Raw genomic sequence first — 26235 nt, 5'->3', positions numbered from 1 at the left:
CCTGGAAAGCGCTGGTTCCTCCTTCCCATTTCCCAGTGGCCCAACTTGGATTCCATTTCTGTTGGCAGTCACCACCCGAGTTCACTGTTTGGGGCAGGTAGCGTGTGAGCTACAGTGCAGAACCTTTGCACCTGAAAGTTCTTGAGGCTCAGTTTCCCCCCCCCCCATTCATTTGATTTTTTTAAAAAAAAATTAACAGAACTGCTCGTCTTTACCTTTGATATGTGCAGTTATAACCCATGAGAGCTGTCGGCTGAATTTGGCTCTCTAGCTTCCACTGCTTATCTGAAATGACCAAAAATAAGCACAGTATACCAACGGCAACAAAATCATTTTTTGTTGCCGAAGGTTAGGGCCAGAAAGTTGTTGTTTCACCTTTATTTTGTTAAGATGCGTCATAACGTTCAATCTGCTTTCCAGATGTCACTGGTAAAAGAGGCTTGATTTCCATTTAGAAACCACATCTGTAAAAAAGCGTTTTTGCATGGGCTTCTGCTGCAAGAAGCTCAATGCCGAGCCTTTCACTCAGCTGCTATTACCCTTTCAATAATTAAGCTGTACAAGATAACATACTGCAAGCATTCATCATCAAATTATCACACACACACACACACACACACACACACACACACACACACACAAAATAATAGCAGGAGACTTTAAAGCTTTAAACACAAATTGATAAGCTGCCTGGACAGGGATTTCAGAAGGTTAACCTCCCTCTTTGTACGACTCACAATCACGTTACTGGGACACAAGTCTCCTTGACCATTTTTATCTATTCTACAGCAGGGGTGGCCAACTCTGAAGAGACTGCGATCTACTCACAGAGTTAAAAACTGGCAGTGATCTACCCCCCTTTGGGGTGTTCAGGTCAAAGTTGTTAAGCTTTTTTTAGGGAGGAGGAAAGCCTCATTTTTTTAGGGGTTCAGGTCAAAGTTGTTGAGATTTTTTAGGAAGGAGGAAGGCCCATTTTTAGGGGTTCAGGTCAGAGTTGTTGAGCTTTTCTGAGGCGGGAAAGCCCTGTTTTGGGGGGGTGAAGGGCTAAAATGTTGAGCATTTTTTAGGGGAGCCAACGTTGTTGAGCTTCTTTGAGGGGAGCCAGTGATCTACCAGTGATCTACCACAGACATCCAGTGATCTACCGGTAGATCACAATCTACCTGTTGGACGTGCCTGTTCTACAGGAAATGTTTGCACCACAAACCTAAAATGGCTTAACATCACAGCGTGCCCCTTCTTGCTCAGGATTTTTTTGTGGGCGTCTCCCATGCTGCCCTGATAGAGAGAGGTGCGGTGCTACCTAGAAACCTACAAACACATTGCCAACACTTTATGAATGGGGGAGGGCGGTTTGGGGCAGTTGCCTCACGAGCTTCAAAATATGTAAATAAAGCCTTAAGATATAACGAGGACAGGCAAGAGTTCCTGGCAGGGGAGAAAAAGAAGAGGAATAAAGGTCGCTTGTTTTAAGATTATTGGATGGGGGACTCTGGTGGAGCAAAGACATGGGGTGGGGTGGGGAAAATGCTGCTGTTCAGCTCCCCCCCCCCCCGTGCTGGCAAATGATGCTGGCAAATGACACAGCCTCCTATTTCAGCTTTGTTCTCACTGGAGTGGTACCCCAGTGTCTAGAATGTACCACTTCAGGGGTCAGATTGGGACCAAATGGTCTTCCGTTTAACCTTTGTCTCACTCCCTTTGCTCAACATGGAAAACTAGATGTGACTAGTGGGGTGCCACAGGGTTCTGTCTTGGGCCCAGTCTTATTCAACATCTTTATCAATGACTTGGATGATCCTGAGCAAGTTTGCAGACGACACCAAATTGGGAAGGGTGACTAATACCCCAGAGGACAGGATCACACTTCAGAATGACCTTAACAGATTAGACAACTGGGCCAAAGCAAACAAGATGAATTTTAACAAGGAGAAATGTAAAGTACTGCACTTGGGCAAAAAAAATGAAAGGCACAAATACAGGATGGGTGACACCTGGCTTGAGAGCAGTACATGTGAAAAGGATCTAGGAGTCTTGGTAGACCACAAACTTGACATGAGGCAGCAGGGTGATGCAGCAGCTAAAAAAGCCAATGCAATTCTGGGCTGCATCAATAGGAGTATAGCATCTAGATCAAGGGAAGTAATAGTACCACTGTATTCTGTTCTGGTTAGACCTCACCTGGAGTACTGTGTCCAGTTCTGGGCACCACAGTTCAAGAAGGATACTGACAAGCTGGAACATGTCCAGAAGAGGGCAACCAAAATGGTCAAAGACCTGGAAACGGTGCCTTATGAGGAACGGCTTAGGGAGCTGGGTATGTTTAGCCTGGAGAAGAGAAGGTTAAGGGGTGATATGATAGCCATGTTCAAATATATAAAAGGATGTCATATAGAGGAGGGAGAAAGGTTGTTTTCTGCTGCTCCAGAGAAGCAGACACGGAGCAATGGATTCAAACTACAAGAAAGAAGATTCCACCTAAACATTAGGGAGAACTTCCTGACAGTAAGAGCTGTTCGGCAGTGAAATTTGCTACCAAGGAGTGTGGTGGAGTCTCCTTATTTGGAGGTCTTTAAGCGGAGGCTTGACAGGCATATGCCAAGAATGTTTTGATGGTGTTTCCTGCTCAGCAGGGGGTTGGACTGGATGGCCCTTGTGGTCTCTTCCAACTCTATGATTCTATGATTCTATGTACAGTGGTACCTCTACTTACGAATTTAATGCGTTCCGAACGCACATTGGTAAGTTGAAAAAAAAGTTAAGTCAAATTCCATAGGAATGCATTGGGAGGAAAAATTCGTAAGTCGAAGCAACCCTATCTAAAAATTCGTAGGTAGAAAAAACCGCATCCAAGATGGCGGGCGGAGCTCCGTTCATAAGTAGAAACATTCGTAAGTAGAGTTATTCGTAAGTAGAGGTACCACTGCAGTCACGATACGGCTTTTATGTGGAGCATTCCGTCAAGTGAACGACAACCTTCTCTCTGAAGCGGTACAGCCAGGCCACAGGTACTAAGCTCTTGTACAGAGAAGTGGCAATCTCCCTTCTGGTTTAATGAAGCTGCAACCCGAGTGGAGTCACCGAGTGGAGACCTCGTGCTTTGCCTTTCGGTCACTCATACCTATCCCCTTGCGCTATGAGGCCTGTTAACTGACCTAACCAACCCCTGCAAAAATCAATTGCGAGTTCCAAATATCAGGGCTTTAATGTCTACTACAACAGCATATGTGCAGCACCGTGCTAGGTGTCGAGGAACTGTGAGCTATGGCAATACTCTGGCCTCGTTTTTGCCACCAAAGACAAGTAGTACTAATTGATTCAGTTACGCAATAAACGACCACTTCAAAGATGTGGACTTGCACAGGTTTTCTTCTCACTGAGGCGTTTGTTCTCGAGGACCAGAAGTAATAGCTGAAGTAGCTCCAGTAGAGAACCCCCAGTTCAGGACCTAATTCACTGGCTGGTACTGGGGGGGGGGGGTTGAATCGAACAGCTGGCTTGTTTCAAGGACCTGCCAACTTTTCTCCCCCTCTGAAGATTGACGAATGTGAGCTTGTGACTGGTCTTCCCTCCTTTGAACTTCCAAACATCTGGTTTCCATCGCTACAGAACTTTGTAACAGGATCCGCAGATGCCTTTTGCGAGCACACACTCTGCACGGCGGGAGAGAGGCCACCTTTCCCTCACTTTTCATTCTTGGAGCATGTTGCCTGTCCTGCTGCTGGAGCAATTTTGCTTTACTCTGCCATGAAACCCTGTAACAGCTCTATTGACCATGCAATACACTGGAGCGACTCTAAAATTACAGCAGCAGAGGATGCCAGCGCAGTGTGTGGCTTTTCCTGTTCAAAGATCTCTCGCGCAGTTGTGTGTGTTCCTACTGTAAATCAGTGCGCAAGAGGAAACGGTTTACTGGATCTGACTCAGCTTTGGGCTCCTTGCTTTCCCTGGGAGTTTTCAGGACTCAAATGCTTCAATTCCTTGCATGTAACCTGTTCTCAGATGCCTTTGGAGTTTGATGGCACTGTAACAGACTTGACCTTGTAATTTTGGCAAGTTTGTAAGTTGCACAGTATTCTGCCCAAAGCCAGAGGAGATAGTGGAAGGTTATTTGGAAGGTTATTTAGCGGCAGAAGGTCTAGAATGTCCAAGCAAAAGAAAAGGCGTTTCAAGCAATTTCCTTCAGCTTTCAATTGTATTTAATGATCACCTGAAATTAGTAGTGAAATATTTGCCAGCCAACAAAATGAGTCGAAGCCACCATGAGTTCTCGAAGCCACCAACATGAGTCTGACCAAACTGCGGGAGGCAGTGGAAGACAGGAGGGCCTGGCGTGCTCTGGTCCATGGGGTCACGAAGAGTTGGACACGACTAAATGACTAAACAACATTTGCCAGCTACTTTCATGCTGATTGCCAAGAATCTCTGCTTCCATTTTTTAAATACAAGCAATCCCAGATTTCTTATATTTCTTTTTTTAAAAAGTTTTAATTTCAATATTCATTAAAACAATACAAAGCATCTTCAAATAAATCCAAGTACATTCATTTACACTTTTTACATATTCCATTGCTTAGCCATAAGAAATCAGAAACCAGAATACAAAACATAAAAAAGAAAGGAAAGAAAAAGAAAAGAAGTGAAAAGAAAAAGAAAAGAAAAAAGAGAAAGAGAAATAGAAAGAAAAAAAGATTTGAGCAAAAGTAGGTTTACTTTTACATAATGCTTCCACCGCTTTCAGCACTGTAGTTCATATTAAATCTTAATCCTCCAGATTTCTTACATTTCATGGTTGTGAGTATATATGTGAAAATACACAGGCAATATCTGATAATGGCTTCAATGTTCAAGGAACAAAACATCAGTGTGTTGCTTATCTCCCCCAGTTTCCACTCATAGTGACGTATTCACACAACCTTTTGCATATGCTTGGCAAAGTAGACCTGACACTCGTCTCATGTGCTGAGCCGTTGGACATGCCATGAAGCAATGAGATTGGCGCTTTACTAACGCTTGTCTGCAATGCACTCTCTCACTTGACCCACATGACAGCATGTGCAAAGGCTCATGTCTACTGGTCCATCTCCTTAAATTCCACCTGCCTCTGACTTACCCAATGTCTCTCTCCCTTTCACCAGTCCCAAAACCAATGCAAAAGCTCAGTTAATTGAGCATACGATAGAAGCCTGGAACACATTTATGCAAAGCAATGAAACTCTTACCAGGCACATTGATTTCCATAGTCTATTTCTTTCACAGAATTTGTGTTTCCTTAGTTCGGAATCCCTGTTTCCATATCACAACATCTTTGATGTTTGTTTTGGCGTTGCTTTTGAACAGTCTTGTATCGCACCAACTTCCTCTAAGCTTGGGAGCATAATGAGATTCTTCAAAATGCTCTTCCAGCCTAATTCTCTCCTTAAGTGAAGCAGTAAGTGCCTGTAATATAAGTTACTGTTGATCTTAACTTCATTCATTTGTGGCTTAAATTGCCCATGACACCTGCCATTAGGTAGTTTCATGGGGTCTTTTTTTTAAAAAAAGTTGCAGTGGGGATAAAGTGTACAACTGAAGTGTGAAGCCAGATGCTTTTCGGCAAAGAATCACAGCACACCAGAAATTCTTTTGCTCCCTTCTGTAGTTGCATCATTTGTCGTGTTGAGTGACTTGTTCCTTTACATTGCCATGTTCAGGGTGTTTATGTGGGTGCCGGTCTTTTCCATGTCTCATTTCGGTAAAGAAGGGAAAAGAATGTGTTGCCTATGATCTCAATTTTCATGAAGCTGTAGCAAACTTCCTTGCTTTTTAAAACCCAAACCAAAATCAGCAGGAACCTAAGCACAAAGGAGATTGTTGTCCACTGGAGTCCAAAGATGAAATAATTCTTTCTTTCCTCTACATCCATAAATCAAGCTTTACAAGTGACTTGAGCCATGTTGACATCTGTGGCATGTGAGAGACATTTCTTCCCTCACCTTATTACCCTGCACATAAGGAAGCTTTTCTGTTAGGTTTCGTGACTCGGGTGCTGTGAGTCTGAATTCATTATTCTGACGGTTAGAATTTAGTTCTGGTCTATTTCCACGGTGTGCTTCCTGTGCTTGGGATCAACATCACTCCCTTCTGTTGATATCCTTGCAGAATCCTAGCGCTGACGGCTTTGTTCTTTCCGTGTCTTCATAGAATCATGGCCACCTCAGTTCTCGACAACTGATCCTCTAAATATCTACCTCCTTCTCTTCCCATTGCTTCATACCTCGCATGAGTGCAACAGCTCTTGCCCATAGACTGTCTCAGGATGCTTGAGATGCAGAGTGCCATAATGAAATGCGGTTTCAAGGACTGGGGTGTTGACAGAAGCAGAGAGCAGCTGGTGCTTAGGTGCATAACAACTGACTAGTCTTGGGCTTTACCTCCAGGCAGCAAATTAGGGTCCTGAGGCTGGCTGGCTGGCTTGCAATTCAGTTAAGCAAAAGTGATCTTTTCCCAACTCCCTGCGTAAGGTAAGACACTTCCTCAAAGGTAAACCACATCGACCCTTTTACTGTAGAATCCATAGAATCATAGAGTTGGAAGAGACCACAAGGGCCATCCAGTCAAACCCCCTGCCGAGCAGGAAACACCATCAAAGCATTCTTGACATATGCCTGTCAAGCCTCTGCTTAAAGACCTCCAAAGAAGGAGACTCCACCACACTCCTTGGTAGCAAATTCCACTGCCAAACAGCTCTTACTGTCAGGAAGTTCTTCCTAATGTTGAGGTGGAATCTTCTTTCTTGAAGTTTGAATCCATTGCTCCTCTGGAGCAGCAGAAAACAACCTTTCTCCCTCCTCTATATGACATCCTTTTATATATTTGAACATGGCTATCATATCACCCCTTAACCTTCTCTTCTCTAGGCTAAACATACCCAGCTCCCTAAGCCGTTCCTCATATGGCATCGTTTCCAGGCCTTTGACCATTTTGGTTGCCCTCCTCTGGACACGTTCCAGCTTGTCAATATCCCGGTTGAACTGTGGTGCCCAGAACTGGACACAGTACTCCAAGTGAGGTCTGACCAGAGCAGAATACAGTGGTACTATTACTTCCCCTGATCTAGATGCTATACTCCTATTGATGCAGCCCAGAACTGCATTGGCTTTTTTAGCTACCAGCCTTTGATTTCAGCATCCACGCACAGGCAGAAAGCGAGGGTGAACTTTGCACTCTGTACAACAAAGGTTTTCCGAGGAACAGTTTAGCATAACGATCCGGTGTATGACTGTGTAATTAAGAACTTTACAAATACAGAGGGTTTTTTGTTCTGTAAACAAAAGGCCCCATGACTTTGGACACATTCCCTGCTGCATTCTCTCAAGTGAGTGAAACCGCGTGCTATGTTGCTAGCCTGCCTGCTTCCTTCTTTCCGAATCCAGTGAAATGATCACTATTTGTCCTGTCTCTCCCCCCTCCCTTCTTTTAAATGCAGATGTCAAGTCCACCGCAGAGACTCTGAAGCCCACCTTGAGGAGCGAGGAGACCACCACTCAGTTCCCCACAGATGAAGAAGCAACCGACTGCGGCGAGGGCTGTTTGGAGAACGCAGGTATTTTCTGGGCCAATATTATTATTATTATCCTACATTGAAAAGGATGTGCGGGGGCCCCAAGCGAAAAATCCACAGGCAAAAAAAACGTCTGTTTGGCCAAGAGCCACACAACTTGCCCCTTGCGAAGGTTTCCAACATTGTTCTCAGCCTGAGCGTTCGTACTCCAAGGGAAGCAGAAAGAATGACTTCAGCAGAAGCGGTTGCTTCGCCATTCCTCTCGGGAGCTCTCTGTTGCAGCCTGCAGCAACTTAGATGAAGAAATGGTCTTTCTAATTAATGCTGGAATTTCACCTTTCGCACCATAAAGACAACTTTGGGTTTCTTGGGCCCCTTCTTCTTCCCTCTCCCCCCCCCCACCTCTTCCTTCCATTTCCTGTATGGTGAGCACAGATTCTTGGCCTGCTGCCTCGCACCCCTCTGTCGCCAATTCCATAATTCCTACACAGCTCTGTTTGGGAGTCTCTTGCTCCCCATCCTCACATTTCTGTGATACTGTCTTCCTGACAAGAGCTATCACCAATATCTTACCACGTTCCCTCTTCTGAGCTTGCCCAGTCCTAGGGCCAGAACACGTGCTACTTTTGTTATGCCAGGGCCATGAGGAATGGCACTCGTATACCACACGCCTGCCCTCACCCATGCCCTGACAGCTATAAAATTTACGATGTGCCCTGGCTCCTGCCCTACCTTCTCCTTGGCTGAGGGAGAGCAAATTGTTTCGTGAACTATTTCTTCCTCAAGTTGGGTAGGAGTCAGGTTCGAACCTCTTGAGACCACAGCTAAGCCCCGAGCCTCAGTTTGGCCATTCCAGTTATATTGTTGTCAATAATGAGTTTGCTGCTAAGTGATCGTTGTTTTTCCTCGAGCTTCTTAGCCAAGGAAGCTGAAGATTGCGGGACGATATTACTAGTGACAGTTGAAGCTCTAGAGAGGCTTGGTCAGAAGTCTGATCTTATTTAATGGCAAGGAGTGAGTGACTTCACAAAATGCTGCATTGATTTACTGTATTGTTAAGGGTTGCTTAAAAAAAAAATTAAAAAAGATGACTGATGTATTTATGTTCAACCTATATCGACCAGAGCTTATCCAGAGATTGCCTTGAGTAGCTTCTGAGAGAATGCTCCCTTCCAATCTCATTTATCAAATGGTCTGGGAGCATCCACATCATTTGGGTAATTTACATGGACATGTTTCAGCCTAACCTTCTCCTTGGCGTGCTAGTGTTCTACATGCAGGGATTTGTTTATTTGTTTGTCTATTTGTTTGTTTGTTTATTTATCTATTTATTTAGAGCAGAGAGGCAGCATATATATATATGGGGTTTCTTTACAATAAAGACACTCAGTCTCTTCTCTCCATCCTGTGCCTTCTCTCCCTTGGTTCCATTCATTCCTTTATTTTTTATTTATTCTTAGCAATAGTAGATTCCTTTCCGCTATGCAGCCATTTTGTACATTGTGCATCGTTCAGGCTGATACATTCAATATAGAATTAGGGTTGCATATGGTGTCCAGCAAAGCAAATTCTTGAGTTGGAAGAGCTTCATTTCTTGCACTAGGTAGGCAATGCATCTCATTTTCTGTGTTTGGTGTGGTCCGTGATTTCCAGTGTTGGAGGGCTATTTGCTTTGCTGCAAGCATGGCCTGGTAGAACTCTCTTTTGTGTCCTTCCCAAGTAGCCTGCAGCTACAACTTGAGTTTCTCACTCAGATTCTCACTGGGAAGGCAGCCCATGTAAGGGGAGGCGTCTCTCTTCACTCCCCCACTGAGATTGAAATGGAAAAGAAGTCCCCATTGGTATAAATGAGGACTTTCCCTTCTAAGGCTCTAAGCCCCATTCGGGGGGGGGGATCTCCGTCAGTTGCACTGCCTACACAGTGAGAATTGGAGTCCTCTACCCGGTTATTTTGGGATGCGGGTGGTGCTGTGGGTTAAACCACAGAGCCTAGGGCTTGCCGATCGGAAGGTCAGCTGTTCGAATCCCCACGACGGGGTGAGCTCCAGTTGCTCTGTCCTAGCTTCTGCCAACCTAGCAGTTTGAAAGCACACCAGTGCAAGTAGATAAATAGGTACTGCTCTGGCGGGAAGGTAAACGATGTTTCCATGCACTGCTCTGGTTCGCCAGAAAGCAGCTTAGTCATGCTGGCCAAATGACCTGGAAGCTGTACGCCGGCTCCCTCGGCCAGTAAAGCGAGATGAGCTCCGCAACCCCAGAGTTGTCTGCGACTGGACCTAATGGTCAGGGGTCCCTTTACCTTTACCCCTGTTATTTATTAAGGGAAAATGCAGCATCTGCTGTCTGCTACATAACAAGTACACATCTGGTTTGGCCTTCAGTTCTCTCCTTCATGGGAGGGCCAGTTCTGAGGGATGGCTTTCTATCCAATATCAGATCACTTCTGCAAGTCATCCTGCTATGTACACAGGCAAACACCTTGCAGAAGTGCTGATGCAAATAAAACAGATTGTCTGTTTAACCAATGTACTGGAGCACCGAGACCAGCCTGAAATATGTGGAGGATCAAGTCATTTGCATTCTCATTCATGTAAGACTGCATAAGTGTGGATAGGAACCGGCTTTATCCTTCAAATGTTGAGCTTCAACTAACTCTTTCATGTATTGTGGAGAGGTCAGGATTCTGCCAGTGCTCAGTTTATCCTTACCCGTTGCACACTTTAAGCGATCTTCTTTAGTGGGGAACCTGAAAATCTTCACTATAAAGGCCCTCAGGCGAATGAATCGGCGATGCCAGGAGCTCACAGAGAAGAATGCTTGAGTTCCCTTCTTCTCCTTGCCCCTGAACCCCCAAGTTCTGAAATTGTTTCTAATACTTGGCTTGAGAGCATTGTTATGTGCCTGTAAGTTTTTTGGTGGCCCCCATGTCCTCTCTACCTTATCAGTTGTTTAACCTGTTCACCAAGTCCTGCAGATTTGACACAGACACCTAAATCAGCGATAGTTTGCAAACTCCATTATCTGGCAAGGTCTCTGAATGCATAGCCCTCTTCACAGTCTGACTAGCTGTCTCTTAGTCCTGCTCTGCGTACTTGATTTGTGACTAAGTAGACCATAACGCAGAAACGGAAACAGCAAAGACCATTCTGAAATCAAATAAACAAACAACAAGCAGAAATGACTGAACATTCGCCCCCAAGAAAGGATCCGGTACCGAGGATTCAAGAAGGATTCTGGAGCTCCAAAAATTGCTACTCTTCAGGCCGCCATCTTGGCCTGGAATCTTAGTGTTTTGATCATTATTCATTAACCAGAAATACTGAGGTTCCTTGCTGTTCCTTTCTTCTCTCTCTCTCTCTCTCTCTCTCTCTCTCTCTCTCCTCCACGATAGAGTGGTGGAGGGCAGCTGGAGAACAGCCTTGACATTTGGAAGAGTATGGTTTTCTGAAGGATAAGGAGAGAATGGAAACTTTTGGTGCTTTTGGTTATATTTACTTAGCTGAGGGATGTGGGCATGTACATTTTGATGATTTGGAACATAAGACTGATTCCCAAAGCTGTCGAAACGTGAGACATGTTAAAAGTATCATGAGACAGAGAGAGAGAGAGAGAGAGAGAGAGAGAGAGAGAGAGAGAGAGAGAGAGAGAGAGAGAGCATGCAAGCCCACATGGCAGAAACTTCATAGTTCCTCAGCTATTTATGGTTTGCCAACTATGTTAGTTATTAAATAGCATTTCTCTGTGACTGGCCTCCCTTTAATCCTGTTTTTATGCTGTTCTGTTCTTGTTACCAGATTTCCAGATCCCTGTGGGGTTCAACTGCAACTTTGATCTTCCTGGAGATATTTGTGGTTGGACTCACGATACATCGACAGGATTTACATGGATTTCTCATTCGAGAAACACCTGGACTGGCCATTCAGGACCAGGCATTGGGGCCTATCCGGGTAAGCCAATTCACGTAATCCCAAAAGGAAGAAATGTATGACGCACGTACTATGGAATAAAGTAATAAGTTCCTGAAATATGACATACCTTTAAAATTCTATGAACAGGGATTCTGAGTTATTATACGGTTGAAGAGATGCCACACTGCTTTCAGATGAAGATTGTCATTCAGTTTTATATGTTCAGGGGTGGGGGTGGGGAATACATAGTACAGCCCTCCCAGGAAATCACATTTGTGACTACTGACACATGGGCAAAATTTGCTGCAAGTTAAGTCATTGCATGTCAAAGAGATGACTGGGATATAGGTGAGCTGTCCACATTCAAGGTGCTTTTGTCGTCAAGTGTGGTGTAGTGGTTAAGAGCGGTAGACTCGTAATCTGGGGAACCGGGTTCGCGTCTCTGCTCCTCCACATGCAGCTGCTGGGTGACCTTGGGCTAGTCACACTTCTCTGAAGTCTCTCAGCCCCACTCACCTCACAGAGTGTTTGTTGTGGGGGAGGAAGGGAAAGGAGAACGTTAGCTGCTTTGAGACTCCTTCGGGTAGTGATAAAGCAGGATATCAAATCCAAACTCTTCTTCTTCTTCTTCTTCTTCTTCTTCTTCTTCTTCTTCTTCTTCTTCTTCTTCTTCTTCTTCTTCTTCTTCAGTAGTATTCAATTTAATATAATATGCAGTCTTTCCTGAGCTGGCATGTTGAATGGTGGTGTTCTCCTAACTAAGGAAAATGAACAATCTGCCTTTTCTGCGCTGCTGAAATGGCTCTGAAAAAGATTTGAGCTGGAATATTTCGCTCTGAATTTCCCAATATTTAGAAGAATGGCAACTCTGGTCCATACTTTCTAACTCAGGCCACAGTATTTGGTTATTTGATCTCCTTTGGTATCTTCTCTCCAGCTATAGTTGCTAAAATGGAACTGGGCAGCTTTTCCGCTATGATTGCACATTTATCCCTAAGCCTGGAATTCACCACGGGCCTGTGGGGGAGGGGGACTAAACTCCAAAAATTAGCATTAGATGCTATGCTTCTTGTAAGACAAAGGCATGGACTCATGGGCAAAAGAACTGAAGTCTTGGGGTTTTTTGTGTTTTTTTTTAGTAAGGCCATTGCAATATGAGTTCTAGTGCAATGAGGAAAACGCAGATTTGCCAAGAGGTGCCATTACTTGCACTAGACGGATGCTCGCCTCTTCCCCAAACTTCCAAAATGGGACTGTGAAAGAACAGAAGAGCTTTGCTAGCTTCAAATAAATGCTTGCCTGTACTTGCATAGTTTCCATAAACATGCATTAAGATTTTACACCACAGATCCAAGGATACTAGAAGCGGGCCTGCTGTTTAGGGGAATACTTCACACTGCTTAATTTCAAACGCCCGCCCCCCAGCTGCCTTCACATGCCAGTACCAATCATTGTAACATCTGTATGTGATGAGCGTGGGAATTTGATGAACCCAATTCATTCCCCTCAGTTTTCCAGTGGATCTTTCTTGACTAAAAAAGGCAGCATTTTTGAAAACCAGACTGAGGTTTCTTCTTGATTGCTGTTTGTTGGTGGAGATAACAAGACTGGTTTTTGAAAGGAAGGATGGTGAACGCCTCCTGCGTGGCGGATCAGAAATAAAGGAACGTGTGTTTTGTATATAAAGGAGAGAGTGCTTCTGATTAATTTGACTTCTGGCTGGTTAGGCTGTTTTGTTTGCAGCAGTGAGTTTCAAACTTTCTGTTTTCAAGGAACACTTTTTATGCAACATTTCCTGTGCACGAGCTCTTAAGTATCTGCCAAAGAACCCCAGTGCATTCAAAGAAAGTTTTGAAGGTTCTGGGGGACTAGCCTGGGGGACTGTTGGGCCTCTCATCTTGTCCCCTCGTGAATATACCCCAAACCTCCCATTATGTTCTCCTGCATAGGTGGTGGGAAGATATTTCTCAGGAAAGCTTGTCTGACCTTCTCATTGAAGTAACTCCTAGCTGGAACACAGCTTGACATGTCACTGAGCACAGAATTCCCTTTCACGGTGGTTGAAGGGAAGATTTGTTTTCTAACTACGGTAAATCCCCACTGCTTCTGGATGATCGACTTTCCAGGTGAATCTGGGATCTGGTTCTGGAGATCTTGGGGGGAAGGCAGAATTGAATGTGTTGAATTGAAATATCAGAGCCTCAAGGGGGGGGGGCTCTATACAGACATTCTGTTCCAGTCCTTTCCAACTTAACCTTTTCCTGGAGAAGTTTCTAAGGCTCATGCATGTCAAAATATGTCATACAAAATTATCATAGAATCATAGAGTTGGAAGAGACCACAAGGGCCATCCAGTCCAACCCCCCTGCCAAGCAGGAATCACCATCAAAGCATTCCTGACAGATGGCTGTCAAGCCTCTGCTTAAAGACCTCCAAAGAAGGAGACTCCACCACACTCCTTGGCAGCAAAATCCCACTGTTGAACAGCTCTTACTGTCAGGAAGTTCTTCCTAATGTTTAGGTGGAATCTTCTTTCTTGTAGCTTGAATCCATTGCTCCGTGTCCACAGCAGAAAACAACCTTTCACCCTCCTCTATATGGCATCCTTTAATATATTTGAACATGGCTATCATATCACCCCTTAACCTTCTCTTCTCCAGGCTAAACATACCCAGCTCCCTAAGCCATTCCTCATAAGGCATCGTTTCCAGGCCTTTGACTATTTTGGTTGTCCTCCTCTGGACACGTTCCAGCTTGTCAGTATCCTTCTTAAACTGTGGTGCCCAGAACTGGACACGGTATTCCAGGTGAGGTCTGACCAGAGCGGAATACAGTGGTACTATTACTAGTGGTAATAGTGGTACTATCACCCATCCAATATGTTGGTAGAGGAAACTGAATAATTGGGATTTGGGGACAGTTGCCACCTACATCTTTTCTATGAAAAGATTTATTCAAAGAACCAATTTGCGCAACATGGCTTCATGTCCGTGTGTGTTTCTATATATGCCGATATAAAGCTATGGTTTTCCCAGTAGTGATGTATGGAAGTGAGAACTGGACCATAAAGAAGGCTGATTGCTGAAGAATGGATACCTTTGAATTATGGTGCTGGAGGAGACTCTTGAGAGTCCCATGGACTGCAAGAAGATCAAAACTATCCATTCTGAAGGAAATCAGCCCTGAGTGCTCACTGGAAGGACAGATCCTGAAGCTGAGGCTCCAATACTTTGGCCACCTCATGAGAAGAGAAGACTCCCTGGAAAAGACCCTGATGTTGGGAAAGATTGAGGGCACAACAGAGAAGGGGACAACAGAGGATGAGATGGTTGGACAGTGTTCTCGAAGCTACGAACATGAGTTTGACCAAACTGCGGGAGACAGTGGAAGACAGGAGTGCCTGGCGTGCTATGGTCCATGGGGTCATGAAGAGTTGGACACGACTAAATGACTAAACAACAACAAAAATTATTGCTGGTCTGTATGCTTCAAAATGTCACATGGAGATGGGTCCCTTACAACATTCATGAAGGGTGAAACCATATATGCTTGTGGGTGGGTGGGTGTACTAATTTTAACACTAAATTAAGTGTGTGCAGTGGAAAGGATTGAAATTTGTCCCCCCTTTCAATCCTCCATGTCCTGCTTCTTAAAGGCCCCCACCCAAGTAGTTTCTAAGCTCGGCTTAGAGAGAGGTGTTAAGTACCAGAATGTGTGGAGGTCAGTGTGTGTTCTTTGCACAGTTTATTTGGTGATAAAAGTATTATTCCACCCCTCCTTCGTAGTCCCCCATCCCCCTGCACCCTCTTGATAGCAAAACTAATGAGTATGTGTGTAACAAAACACACACATTCCTGGCTTGGCCTTGACTCTTGCACACGTTTTTCTCTGTTGTTGTTGCTGCTGCTGCTGCTAAGCCTTGAAGCAACCATATCACTTACAGAATAACCTGGTTTAGAGAGAAGCACAGGATGTCTGGGCATCTAGCAAATATCTCGGGTTGACACAAGGTCACTGTGTCTATGGCTGTGGGGATGGGGGGGGGGTCGGAGAAACATTTTCATATTTCAAGTGTTTATCTCTTCAGCATTTAGAGTACTTTAGAAGATTAATATCTGAGGATGACTGGGGCCTCAGGCAACAGGAGAGAACGCTTACTGCCAACCCCAAGACTTCATAACCCTCCCCAACTCATTCGCTGCAATAATGTTTATTTAATATAATAAGCCTCCTGCAAGTTCGCCAAAATTACTTATTTTTATAACTCAGAGTCAATTTTTCAATCCATTTCCTCTCCCCGGACACTTGTTATAATTAATTATTTTCCCTCTCCCCCACCCCTTTCAGCATTTATGTCTACATATGTTGGGCAAAGAAGCCATTTGCTTTAGATGACTCTGGTACAGATTTTATTATTCTGTATGCTTAGTTAGAAGGTTCTCCTTATGCACCTCGGCCTTTGAGTGATACACAAAAACCCTTTCCAGCACATTGCAGTGCATGGGATCTATGTTGGGGGGGGGGGAAGCTAACTGCACTGCTGCTCATCCATTCAATTCTATTCCTTTTTAATTTTTTTAAAATGTCTGCTATCGCCAATGTAAAATTTCCCAGAAGACAGTTTTCTGAAATGACTTCTGCGATTTTAATTTTTCTCGTCGCTTCGCACCACCAGGCCAAATCTTCATGGAATTTTCTCACGGTGTTGTCTACCATTTTTTTGTGGCATTTCTTCTGGAGCAATTTGTTGGGCCACATGGTTTTGGTGGTTGTAGGGCAACTGGCGAGTGGGGCCCGGCGTGGGCAGGAGACCCCATTCTCTCTTCCCTTTTCTGCTGCCCATTTCCCCCTCTCCTTTCCCCCTCCTTGCCACCCCCATGAAATTAGGCTGAGGGCCCGCAGCCTTTGGGTCCGCAGCTTGTCCACCAAAAGGAACATGCATCAGGGGCGTGAAGACTCATAATCTGATGGTGCTGGCATGTTATGACACAACCCTTGCCAGAGGGAGGCTGTCCTGATGCAAATCTAATACGTTCCCATTCTTGTGATGCTACTCTGAGACTCTTAAACAGGGGTCAGCAAACATTTTCCGCAGGGGGCTGGTCCACTGTCCCTCAGACCTTGGGGGGGGGGCAGACTATTTTGGGTGTGGGTGTGTGAATGAACGAATTCTTAAGTGCCACAAATAGCCCAGAGATGCATTTTAAATAAAAGGACACTTTCTACTCATTTCAAAGCACGCTGATTCCCAGACCGTCCACAGACCGGATTTAGAAGGCGATTGGGCCGGCCCGGGCCCCCGGGCCTTAGTGTGCCTACCCATGCTCACTTTGGTAGGGGACTTTCTTGCCTTAGTGTGTTGTAATAGTAAAGGTAAAGGTAAATGACCCCTGGACGGTTAAGTCCAGTCAAAGGCAACTACGGGGTTGTGGCACTCATCTCGCTTCCAGGCTGAGGGAGCCGGCGTTTGTCCACAGACACCTTTCTGGGCCATGTGGCCAGCATGACTAAACCGCGTCAGCCACAACGGAACACCATGATGGAAGCCAGAGCGCACAGAAACACCGTTTACCTTCCTGGCGCAGCAGTACCTATTTAGATAGATAGATAGTTAGTTAGATAGATATATAATCTTTATTGTCATTGTCCCATACAGAACAACGAAATTGAAAAAGACATTCAAAACCAACAAGCCTGCTATCCCATCCTGATTAGCCCCCCACAGACTCTGGTACCCCATAATTGAATACAGTACAATATACAGTCATACCTTGGTTTAAGTACGCCTCGGTTTGAGTATTTTCAGTTTAAGTACTCCACGGACCTGTCTGGAATGGATTAATTCACTTTCCATTCCTTTCAATGGGAAAGTTCGCTTCAGGTTAAGTACACTTCAGGTTAAGTACAGACTTCCGGAATCAATTGTGTTTGTAAACCGAGGGACCACTGTACTCCCATAAAGGTTACCTTACACTGCTGCTGCTGCTGCTGCTGCTACTTCTATCCCTATACAAAAGCATTTCATGTCGGCTATAAAGAATTCTTCCTAACAAACCCTGACTCCTCTCCAGGGAGCTCTCAGCCGCAGCGTCTGCATGCGCCACCATTGTTGTATTTATCTACTTGCACAGGTTTGCTTTCGAACTGCTAGGTGGGCAAGAGCTGGGACAGAACAACGGGAGCTCACTCCGTTGTGGGGATTCGAACCACTGACCTTCCCGTTGGCAAGCCCAAGGGGCTCAGTGGTTTATACCACAGCGCCACCCACGTAATAACATGGTGCTGTGGACTGTGCACATCATATTTTGCTTGGAGGGTGTAATAATAATAATAATAATAATAATAATAATAATAATAATAATAATTTATTATTTATACCCCGCCCATCTGGCCGGGTTCCCCAAGCCACTCTGGGTGGCTTCCAACAAAATATTAAAATACAGAAATCCATCAAACATGAAAAGCTTCCCTACACAGGGCTGCCTTGAGATGCCTTCTAAAGGTCTGGTAATTGTTGTTCTCTTTGACCTCTGGTGGGAGGGCATTCAACAGGGTGGGTGCCAATACCAAGAAGGCCCTCTGCCTGGTTCCCTGTAACTTGGCTTCTCGTAGCGAGGGAACCACCAGAAGGCCCTCGGCGCTGGACCTCAGTGTCCGGGCAGAACGATGGGGGAGGAGACGCTCCTTCAGGTGCCAAGATGCAAGGCTGTTCGTTTTAAGAAATGGTAGGCTTTCCTATTTACATTGTAACTATTAGATCATTTTATCAGATTTTTTTTAAAAAAGGCAATGTGCCTTTCTGTCGCCTCAGGTTTTTAGTTATAAAAAAGAACCTCTTGTACTATGCTAGCTGGAAGAAGAATAGTGATATTGTCTAGTTCACACTCTCACATATTTCAAAGGATTTTTCTGGTCACCCCCCTTCCATGCCTATAAAAAAACCAGCATCAGGCCCCAGGCAAGAAAGGATGAAAAAGTTCTTTCTGGTTGGAGAGTTCTTGAAATCTTGTAACCCCCACTTTCCCCTCCCTCCCTCCCTCCCTCCCTCCTTCCCTGCTAAGCCATTGGGCAAAGGACAGCAGCTGTTTTCAGTCCATGTCCAGGCCAGATGCTGTAGTTCTGGGGTGTTAAAGGGTCCCCCCTTCTATTAAGTGCCAAAGGTCCTGCAGTTTCAGATTAGAGCACTTCCAAACTCTGTCGGCACATGGTCCACTTGAGGCACTCCGACAGCACTCTGGATTCTCCACGGCCAGCGATACAAAACGAGAGTATCTGATTTAAAAGAAATAAAAAGGGAGAGTAGGCAGCTCGTACGAAATACAGATGAGGTGTGGAGAGACGGAGAAGGGAAAATTTGTGCCGCAATTGTCCTTTGACTGGCAAAGTCTATAGAAGGGAGCTTTCAGCCTACCTATGTCCCTTGGTTTCCATTTCATGCATACGTGTCCATCTCCAGCTCTCCTTTGACATTGGGGATGACTCCTCGAGAGACACGCTGCTTCCATTCCATTTTTTCCAAAATAGTCTTTCAGGCAGCTTCATGTTTCCTTTTTTAAAGCCCCACTCCCCCCACCCCGTTCCTTGTACCTCCAGCTTCACAGATTATCTCCATGCCATCCTCCTGAAAGCTCCTGTTACAAATTCTGGGACCCCTGTTGGTGAAAATGGAGCCAAGCAGGTCGTTCATACATTCATATCCGCCCCCACCCCAAACCCCGTCTCCCTCCCTCCCTCAACACCATATCAGAGCTCCAGCTGTTATCCAAGGCAATAGAATACGCAGTCTTCAGTCCACACGCCACCAGGAGGGATTGCAAACATTTTCTCCCTGTGGATTTTCACATGCTTTCCATAGGCAAACAGATTCCACTCTTAGTTGTAATGGAAGAGTGCCTAGTGAAATCGAACTTGGTCTCTCAAAGGCCACAATTCTCCTTGTGAAGTAGCAGACCTCTATGTGGTTTATAAATTCAAGAAGAGGAAGAGGAAGAAGAAGAAGAAGCCAATCAAGGAGGATACTGGGAGTTAGATTGTATAACCATTTAGAATCATAGAATCATAGAGTTGGAAGAGACCACAAAGGCCATCCAGCCCAACCCCCTGCCAAGCAGGAAACACCATCAAAACATTCTTGACATATGGCTGTCAAGCCTCTGCTTAAAGACCTCCAAAGAAGGAGACTGCACCACACTCCTTGGTAGCAAATTCCACTGCCGAACAGCTCTTACTGTCAGGAAGTTCTTCCTAATGTTTAGGTGGAATCTTCTTTCTTGTAGCTTGAATCCATTTCTCCGTGTCCGCTTCTCTAGAGCAGCAGAAAACAACCTTTCTCCCTCCTCTATATGACATCCTTTTATATTTATATTTAGTATTTAGGCAGAATTTTGTGGGAAATGGAGTGTCACCTCAAAAAGAGTGGTAGTGGCATGTATTAGTATCATCATTTGGGGGATTAGTTTCAGTGGTAGAACACGCTTTGTATGGCCTTGCGTTCAACCCTTGGAATTTCCAAGTAGGGTAGGACAAGAATCCCGTCTGAGATTGCTGGGTTGCTGCTGCCAAGCTGTGGAAACAGTACCGAGATAGATGGATGCCAGCTTGCTATGTGGGTGTTGGCCTCTGTCTGTCTCGAGAGGCAATGGAGTGTGCCTTCAGGGGTGAAGTCAAACCGCTGTGTTAGCAGCAACGAAGTGACCTCCCCGGGGCACAAGCCTTAGCGGTGTGTATGGAGGTCCTGGGCTTCCCAGATGATAAGACCACCTTCTCAGCCTCACTGACGTGGTCCAACTCCAAAGGAAAGCAGAGCAATACATTAAGGTGCTGGTTTTGACCTTTAAAGCCCTATGTGGCTTGGGACCCTGGTACCTACGGGACCGCCTCTCCTGGTATGCCCCGCGGAGGACCTTAAGGTCCACAAACAACAATATTCTGGAGATCCCGAGCCATGAGGTGGCTAGATTGCCTCAACTAGGGCCAGGGCCTTTTCAGTATTGGCCCCAATTTGGTGGAACGCTCTTTCATCACAGGAGACCAGGGCCCTGCGGGATTTGTCATCTTTCCGCCTGGCCTTTGGGTTGGATTCAGTCTGACCCCTGTGTTTTCCTCCCTCATGGTTTGGATTTATGGACTACTTAAAATGAGGCTGCATTTTAAATTTTAATATTGTATTTTTAATCTGTATTTTAATTAATTGGGTTTTTTAGGTCTTATTGTAATTTTATTGGTGTTAGCCACCCTGAGCCCGGTTTTGACTGGGGAGGGCTGGGTATAAATAAAAAATTTATTATTATTATTATTATTATTATTATTATTATTATTAATTTGGCACCAGCTTGGCTGCAGGAGTTGCCGGAAGGAGGCGTACAAGGCACCTTCCAACCATCATTTCTTCTCCCAAAGCTATGTAGTAGTAGTAGTAGTAGTAGTAGTAGTAATAGCAACAGCAAGAACTATCGGTATTTTTAGAATTGGCATTTATATCGCACTTAGAGGGGTTCATATTCATCATTGCAATAATATCTATAATCATTTTATAAGGTAGGTCTTACCTTCATGTCGCATTGCACAGCATGGGGTGCAAGGAGGGCGTAGGGAGAGAGTGGCTTGCCTAATGCCATCTAGTTCATGGCTGAATCAATATTTGAGCCAAGGACTTTCTGGCTCCCATTCCTAGCCATTACTGTAAAGTACATTGCAGAGCTGAAGTTCTTCCTCTGCATTAGGTAATTAGATATTTTACAACAGGGGACGACAGTAAAAAAACACACACACACCCAAGCACAGAGCTCTCCGTAGCTATATGGGGCCCATGGCATTCTTTAGTGTGTCCTGCCCATGTTCTTCCATGCCTTCTGGTTTTGGGAACATAACCTCTTCCAGGTGATTAGCACACATGCTATTAATAACGGTCTTATCCCAGCTGGTTTTGCATCTCATCCCAGTCCTTCCCACTTACCCTCGCAGAGGGAGGACAGTTTGCATTTAGTGTGAACATTACACAAACTTAGTGGGAGCTGCAGTTGCCGTCCAGAGAAAGCAAGCTTAATTAAAAGTGATTGAAGCGGTGGGCCTGATCATCTTACTGGCTCCCCTAAATTAGATTAAGGGCTTGATTTTGTGCCGACTTGCAGTGCTGTAAGTCTTCATTGATTTGTCTGATAGATGGATTTTTATTTAGAAAATAAAATGGTGATGACTTGGCAAGTAAATTAACAGGGAACTGAATTGAGAAGGTTTTCCCTGTGAGGCAAGGTGCCCACCTGGTATATATAAATATCACATTTATTGATGACTGATCCATCTTTATCCAAGGAAGGCTACTGCAGGTTAAGAAGGATGTCACACGGACAGAAAAGGTACAACTTTTAAAGCACCGGCTTAAGTTGGCCTTGTGTATTTATTGTTTTGTAAGATCATCAAAACCATTCAGGGATTTCATCCAGAATCCTTGAGTTATGGATCTGCTGTTCCTCATTTTAAAGATCAGAGGAAGGAGTTGAGGAAGGGTGGATCCTTAGACCTCCTCTCCGTAATATTAGAATCGGCTGGAGGGTACACTTCTTCCTCCTTCTGTCTGAACAATTAAAAAATGTGTGTAAATTGTGGAGCAGCGGTTCAAAAACAGCTTTAGAGTCCTGTGTAAAAATGCCCCTCCAAAGACTTTATCTGGCTGGAACAAACACCGGACCCACCAATCAAACACCGAGTCCAGCCAACTCGTATTTCATAAGGGTCAGCCAGTCAATCTACTATATCTTTAAGAAAGTGGTTGTCCAGATCAGGGGTCGGTAAACTACGGCCCGGGGGCCAAATGTGGCCCAGCAGGCTCGTAAATCCAGCCTGTGGTCCCTGCCACGCGCTCGGTCAGTCCTCGCTGAGCTAAACCAGCGCAGCGTGGCATTTCCTTGAAAAGAAGCCGCGGACGGCGGCTTCTGCGACACAGCATGGCTTCCGATTGGCTGCAGGAAGCTCCTGCAGCCAATCCGAAGCCTCGCCACCCATGCGCTGAGGTAAACCCGGCGTGGTCATGGACTGAGAGGGCAGCAGGTGGGCAGCGGGTCTGGGCTGCCCCATGGGCATCTATATTTTCAAAATATAGTCCGGCCCCCCACAAGGTCTGAGGGACAGTGGACCGGCCCCCTGATGAGAAGGTTTGCTGACCCCTGGTCCAGATGCTCCCATCAATCTCCACATGAAGCTGTAGTTTGCAGAAGCAGGCAGAAATTCTGAGACTGGTTTGCCCTCAGTTCCTAGGAACACCCTTTGGAACCCTGGGTGCCAGTTCAGTGGTAGCTTTTGCTATCTCTTTACTAAGAACAGATACTTTTTAAAACCAAAGAGCCAGCCAGGGGGCTAATATGTGCTACTGATCCCAGAGGTATTGATCAGAACTTGCTGCAAAAAATACTTTCTTCAAATGGTTCAGTGCCAGGTAGTTTTTTAAAAATAAATAAATCAATCTCCCACATCCCTTCAATTCAGGTACCTCCTTTCCTTTGGTGCCGATCACTTATCTTTCCGTTTGCTGTGTCAAAAAAATATGAATTGCTGGAATGGCTTGGCTGAGGCAAGCTATTTTGGCAATTATCTCTGTGGCTGGTCTTGCTTATTTGGCCACAAGGCTTTCATTAGATTCCTCCAGTCATTCAAGAGACCCACCAATTTAATACTTAAAATTACACGAGAGCAGGTACCGGTAATACCTGCTTGCCTGTTCTGTACTCATCTCTCCAAAGTATATTCTGAAGCTCAGAAGCACATTGAACTAGATCAGGCATCCCCAAACTTCGGCCCTCCAGATGTTTTGGACTACAATTCCCATCATCCCTGACCACTGGTCCTGTTAGCTGGGGGTCATGGGAGTTGTAGGCCAAAACATCTGGAGGGTCACAGTTTGGGGATGCCCGAACTAGATCCACAGCTATGTACAGATTCCCCTTGGGTTCCCCAAAGAATAAACATCTGCACATCAAAGCATTTGGGATGCCCCAAAAATCAAAATCAATCACTTTAGGGGGGAAAGAAACACATCCTCTCTCTTGTTTAGTGACCACATGGTATCTTTTTGTGATAGGTGTGATAGGTGTACATCTCTATTTAAGGTTAGTTGCAACCACTGTGGCTGCCCTTAGATATTCTTTTGCCTCCTTTTCTCCTTGCTTAATGCCACATATGCCTTCCCAGTTCCAAATGCTGTATATCCCACATGCTTGGCCTTGTCTCATCTGACTGTTCTAGGAATGGAGCTCTGAAATTCAAGTACAGTGTGAGTGTATAGCAAGGAGAACTTCAGCCCGATGCTGCAGAACTATAATGGAAGATTCTAAAATTCTCCCCTCTGTGCAACTTTTAAAGGTGCACCAACATTTCCTCTTCATATTGTTCAACACTTAGCATACAAGTCAGACTCACTTATCTTACCACGCTTGAGCTCTACTTAGTGCCCAGCTGCTTTGTTGGAGGAAACAGTTGTTTTCCTAGCAGCTGTCCGGTGAGCTCATCATCTAGTGAATTGTTGGAAGGAGTTAACACAACCACCAAGTCTTCCTGCCAGCGACACGGTAATTGCAGGACAGTAAAGAAAGGGACCCAGGTGGCGCTGTGGTTAAACCACTGAGCCAAGGGCTTGCTGATCAGAAGGTCGGCGGTTCGAATCCCTGTGACGGGGTGAGCTCCCGTTGCTCGGTCCCAGCTCCTGCCAACCTAGCAGTTCGAAAGCACGTCAAAATGCAAGTAGATAAATAGGAACCGCTACAGCGGGAAGGTAAACGGCGTTTCCATGCGCTGCTCTGGTTTGCCAGAAGCGGCTTTGTCATGCTGGCCACATGACCTGGAAGCTATACGCCGGCTCCCTTGGCCAATAATGCGAGATGAGCGCCGCAACCCCAGAGTCGGTTACGACTGGACCTAATGGTCAGGGGTCCCTTTACCTTTAAAGAAAGGGCAAGTTCTACTGGGGCAAATTTCCTCCTCCCTTCTACTTTCTCCACGCTGAATTGCTCTACATATGATGGCTGGCAGCTGGATGTACGGAATCTTCTACTGAGCAGTGTCGTGTCTAGTGATACCAAAGTTCTTTCTGCGGTATTCTGTCTGCATTCACGTAAGTTGCTTAATGGTGTTTTGCTAAGCACTCTACAGAACGCTGGACTCTGCTAGGGGAAGCTAACAGTCCTAACAGTCTGGCTTGACTAATCTTCATTGAATTGCAGATAGCTTTTAAAGCTTCAGAGCAAGGAAATGAAGATATGACTAGATAGTGGTGCAGATTTTGTTGTAAGCGATGGTGTTTTCTGGTCACATCCGTTTGGATTTTGTGGCGGAAGCAGTCGATGTACATATCTAGTGTGGTAGAGACATAGTGTGGTAGAGACATAGGATTCTTATCTCATTATACATGATCAAGCTTTCCTTAGCACCTCAGCCCTTGCTTCCCCCCCCCCCCCCGCAAGACCAATTGCAGTCATTAACAGTCGCTAACGGTCATCAACAGGTTTACCACTCCTATCAGCCCATCACCCATTCCCATCACCCCCACCCTCTGTATATACATAAGGGTCTGGCTACTTCTGTTTCAGTGTATCTGATGAAGTGTGCATGCACACGAAAGCTCAAAATAAAAACTTAGTTGGTCTTTAAGGTGCTACTGAAGGAATTTTTTTACTAGATAATGGATTTAAGAACAAACATAGCATAGCATTTCAAAATTTGTGTCTTGCTTGGCAAAGCAGTTTTGTACTCAAGGTAACCATAAGATTGCTGCTTGGTATTTCTTTTTTATTTTTGTTTTAATCATTTCTTAGGAAGGCTGATATTCTATCTTAAAAGTGGCTAAGAGCCTTGCACTACAAAGCTGGCAGGGACAATCACCCGCCCTTCACTACTGCAGATCTCATGTGCCATTTCTACGTTTCAACATATGGTTTATAATCATCCATCTTCTTTAGATAGCTGTTTGGACATATGGGCTGCCTATATCGCTATGTTTGAATTAGGATTGATATAGAATGTTCTTATGGTTAATGTCAGCGGTCAATGTTTTTATTTTATTTTTTTATTTCCTTTTTTTTTAAAACATACTTTTTATTAATTTTACAGAATACAAAAAAACAAAAAAAATACATAAACACCTTTTCCACCTCCTTCCTACCCACCCACATGGGTCCTCCCCTGCCACAGAAGTATCCCATGTATGTGAACAGTCAGAGATGGTCCATTTTATGCTTGGATTTCTGTCCTCCTCCCCCTCCCCTGACCCCAAAGCCCCCCCCCCTGCCACCAGGGAGCTCCAGCAAACCAGGGCAGTACGCAGGAGGCCATCCATCCAACCATCTATTGTCATACCAAAAAAAGAGAAAAATAGAAATAGGAAAAAAGAAAGGGCAAAAAAAGAGAAAAAAACAATACAAAACAGAAAAAATTTTCTTACATTCATGATTGTAAAACCATATTTTGTGGGCTTCCCCTCCCCCCCCTTCCCCGGTTTTCATCCCTTTTTTATCATCTGCAACAGTTTCTTACTTTATAAAAATACACCTTTGTATCTTATACAACTTATAAATCAATTGTTAACATTTTCATCTAATATTCAAATCACTGAAAAATCAAACTCCCATTTTATCTTCCCGTGCCTAATTTTTTCTCCCTCTATAAGCCTCCATATTTTCACATTTTCCAAAATCCATTCACTTTTAAAACTATAACTATTCTCAATTTAACCTTACATCCCCGATTACCGGCTCCACCCCCCCAATCCAGCAAATTCCATAATCAGCAGACCAGTTA

General features: G+C 44.8%; 1 protein-coding gene across 2 annotated transcripts in view; it reads left to right on the top strand.

The window, feature by feature from the left end:
- The window catches only part of NRP2 (neuropilin 2), a 214894-nt gene that overhangs the window by 120552 nt on the left and 68107 nt on the right, over nt 1–26235 (top strand). For both annotated transcript variants that reach the window (XM_035137736.3, XM_035137744.3), the window contains exons 11-12: nt 7469–7585; nt 11338–11490. In XM_035137736.3, coding sequence (XP_034993627.3) covers nt 7469–7585; nt 11338–11490 — 270 coding nt within the window. The remainder of the gene's footprint in view (nt 1–7468; nt 7586–11337; nt 11491–26235) is intronic.

Source organism: Zootoca vivipara, chromosome 1 (assembly GCF_965207765.1).
Source record: "Zootoca vivipara chromosome 1, rZooViv2.hap1.1, whole genome shotgun sequence".
Classification (NCBI taxonomy): Eukaryota; Metazoa; Chordata; class Lepidosauria; order Squamata; family Lacertidae; genus Zootoca; species Zootoca vivipara.
The sequence above is the reverse complement of the archived record's forward strand: the minus strand, read 5'-3'. Positions and strand labels throughout refer to the sequence as shown.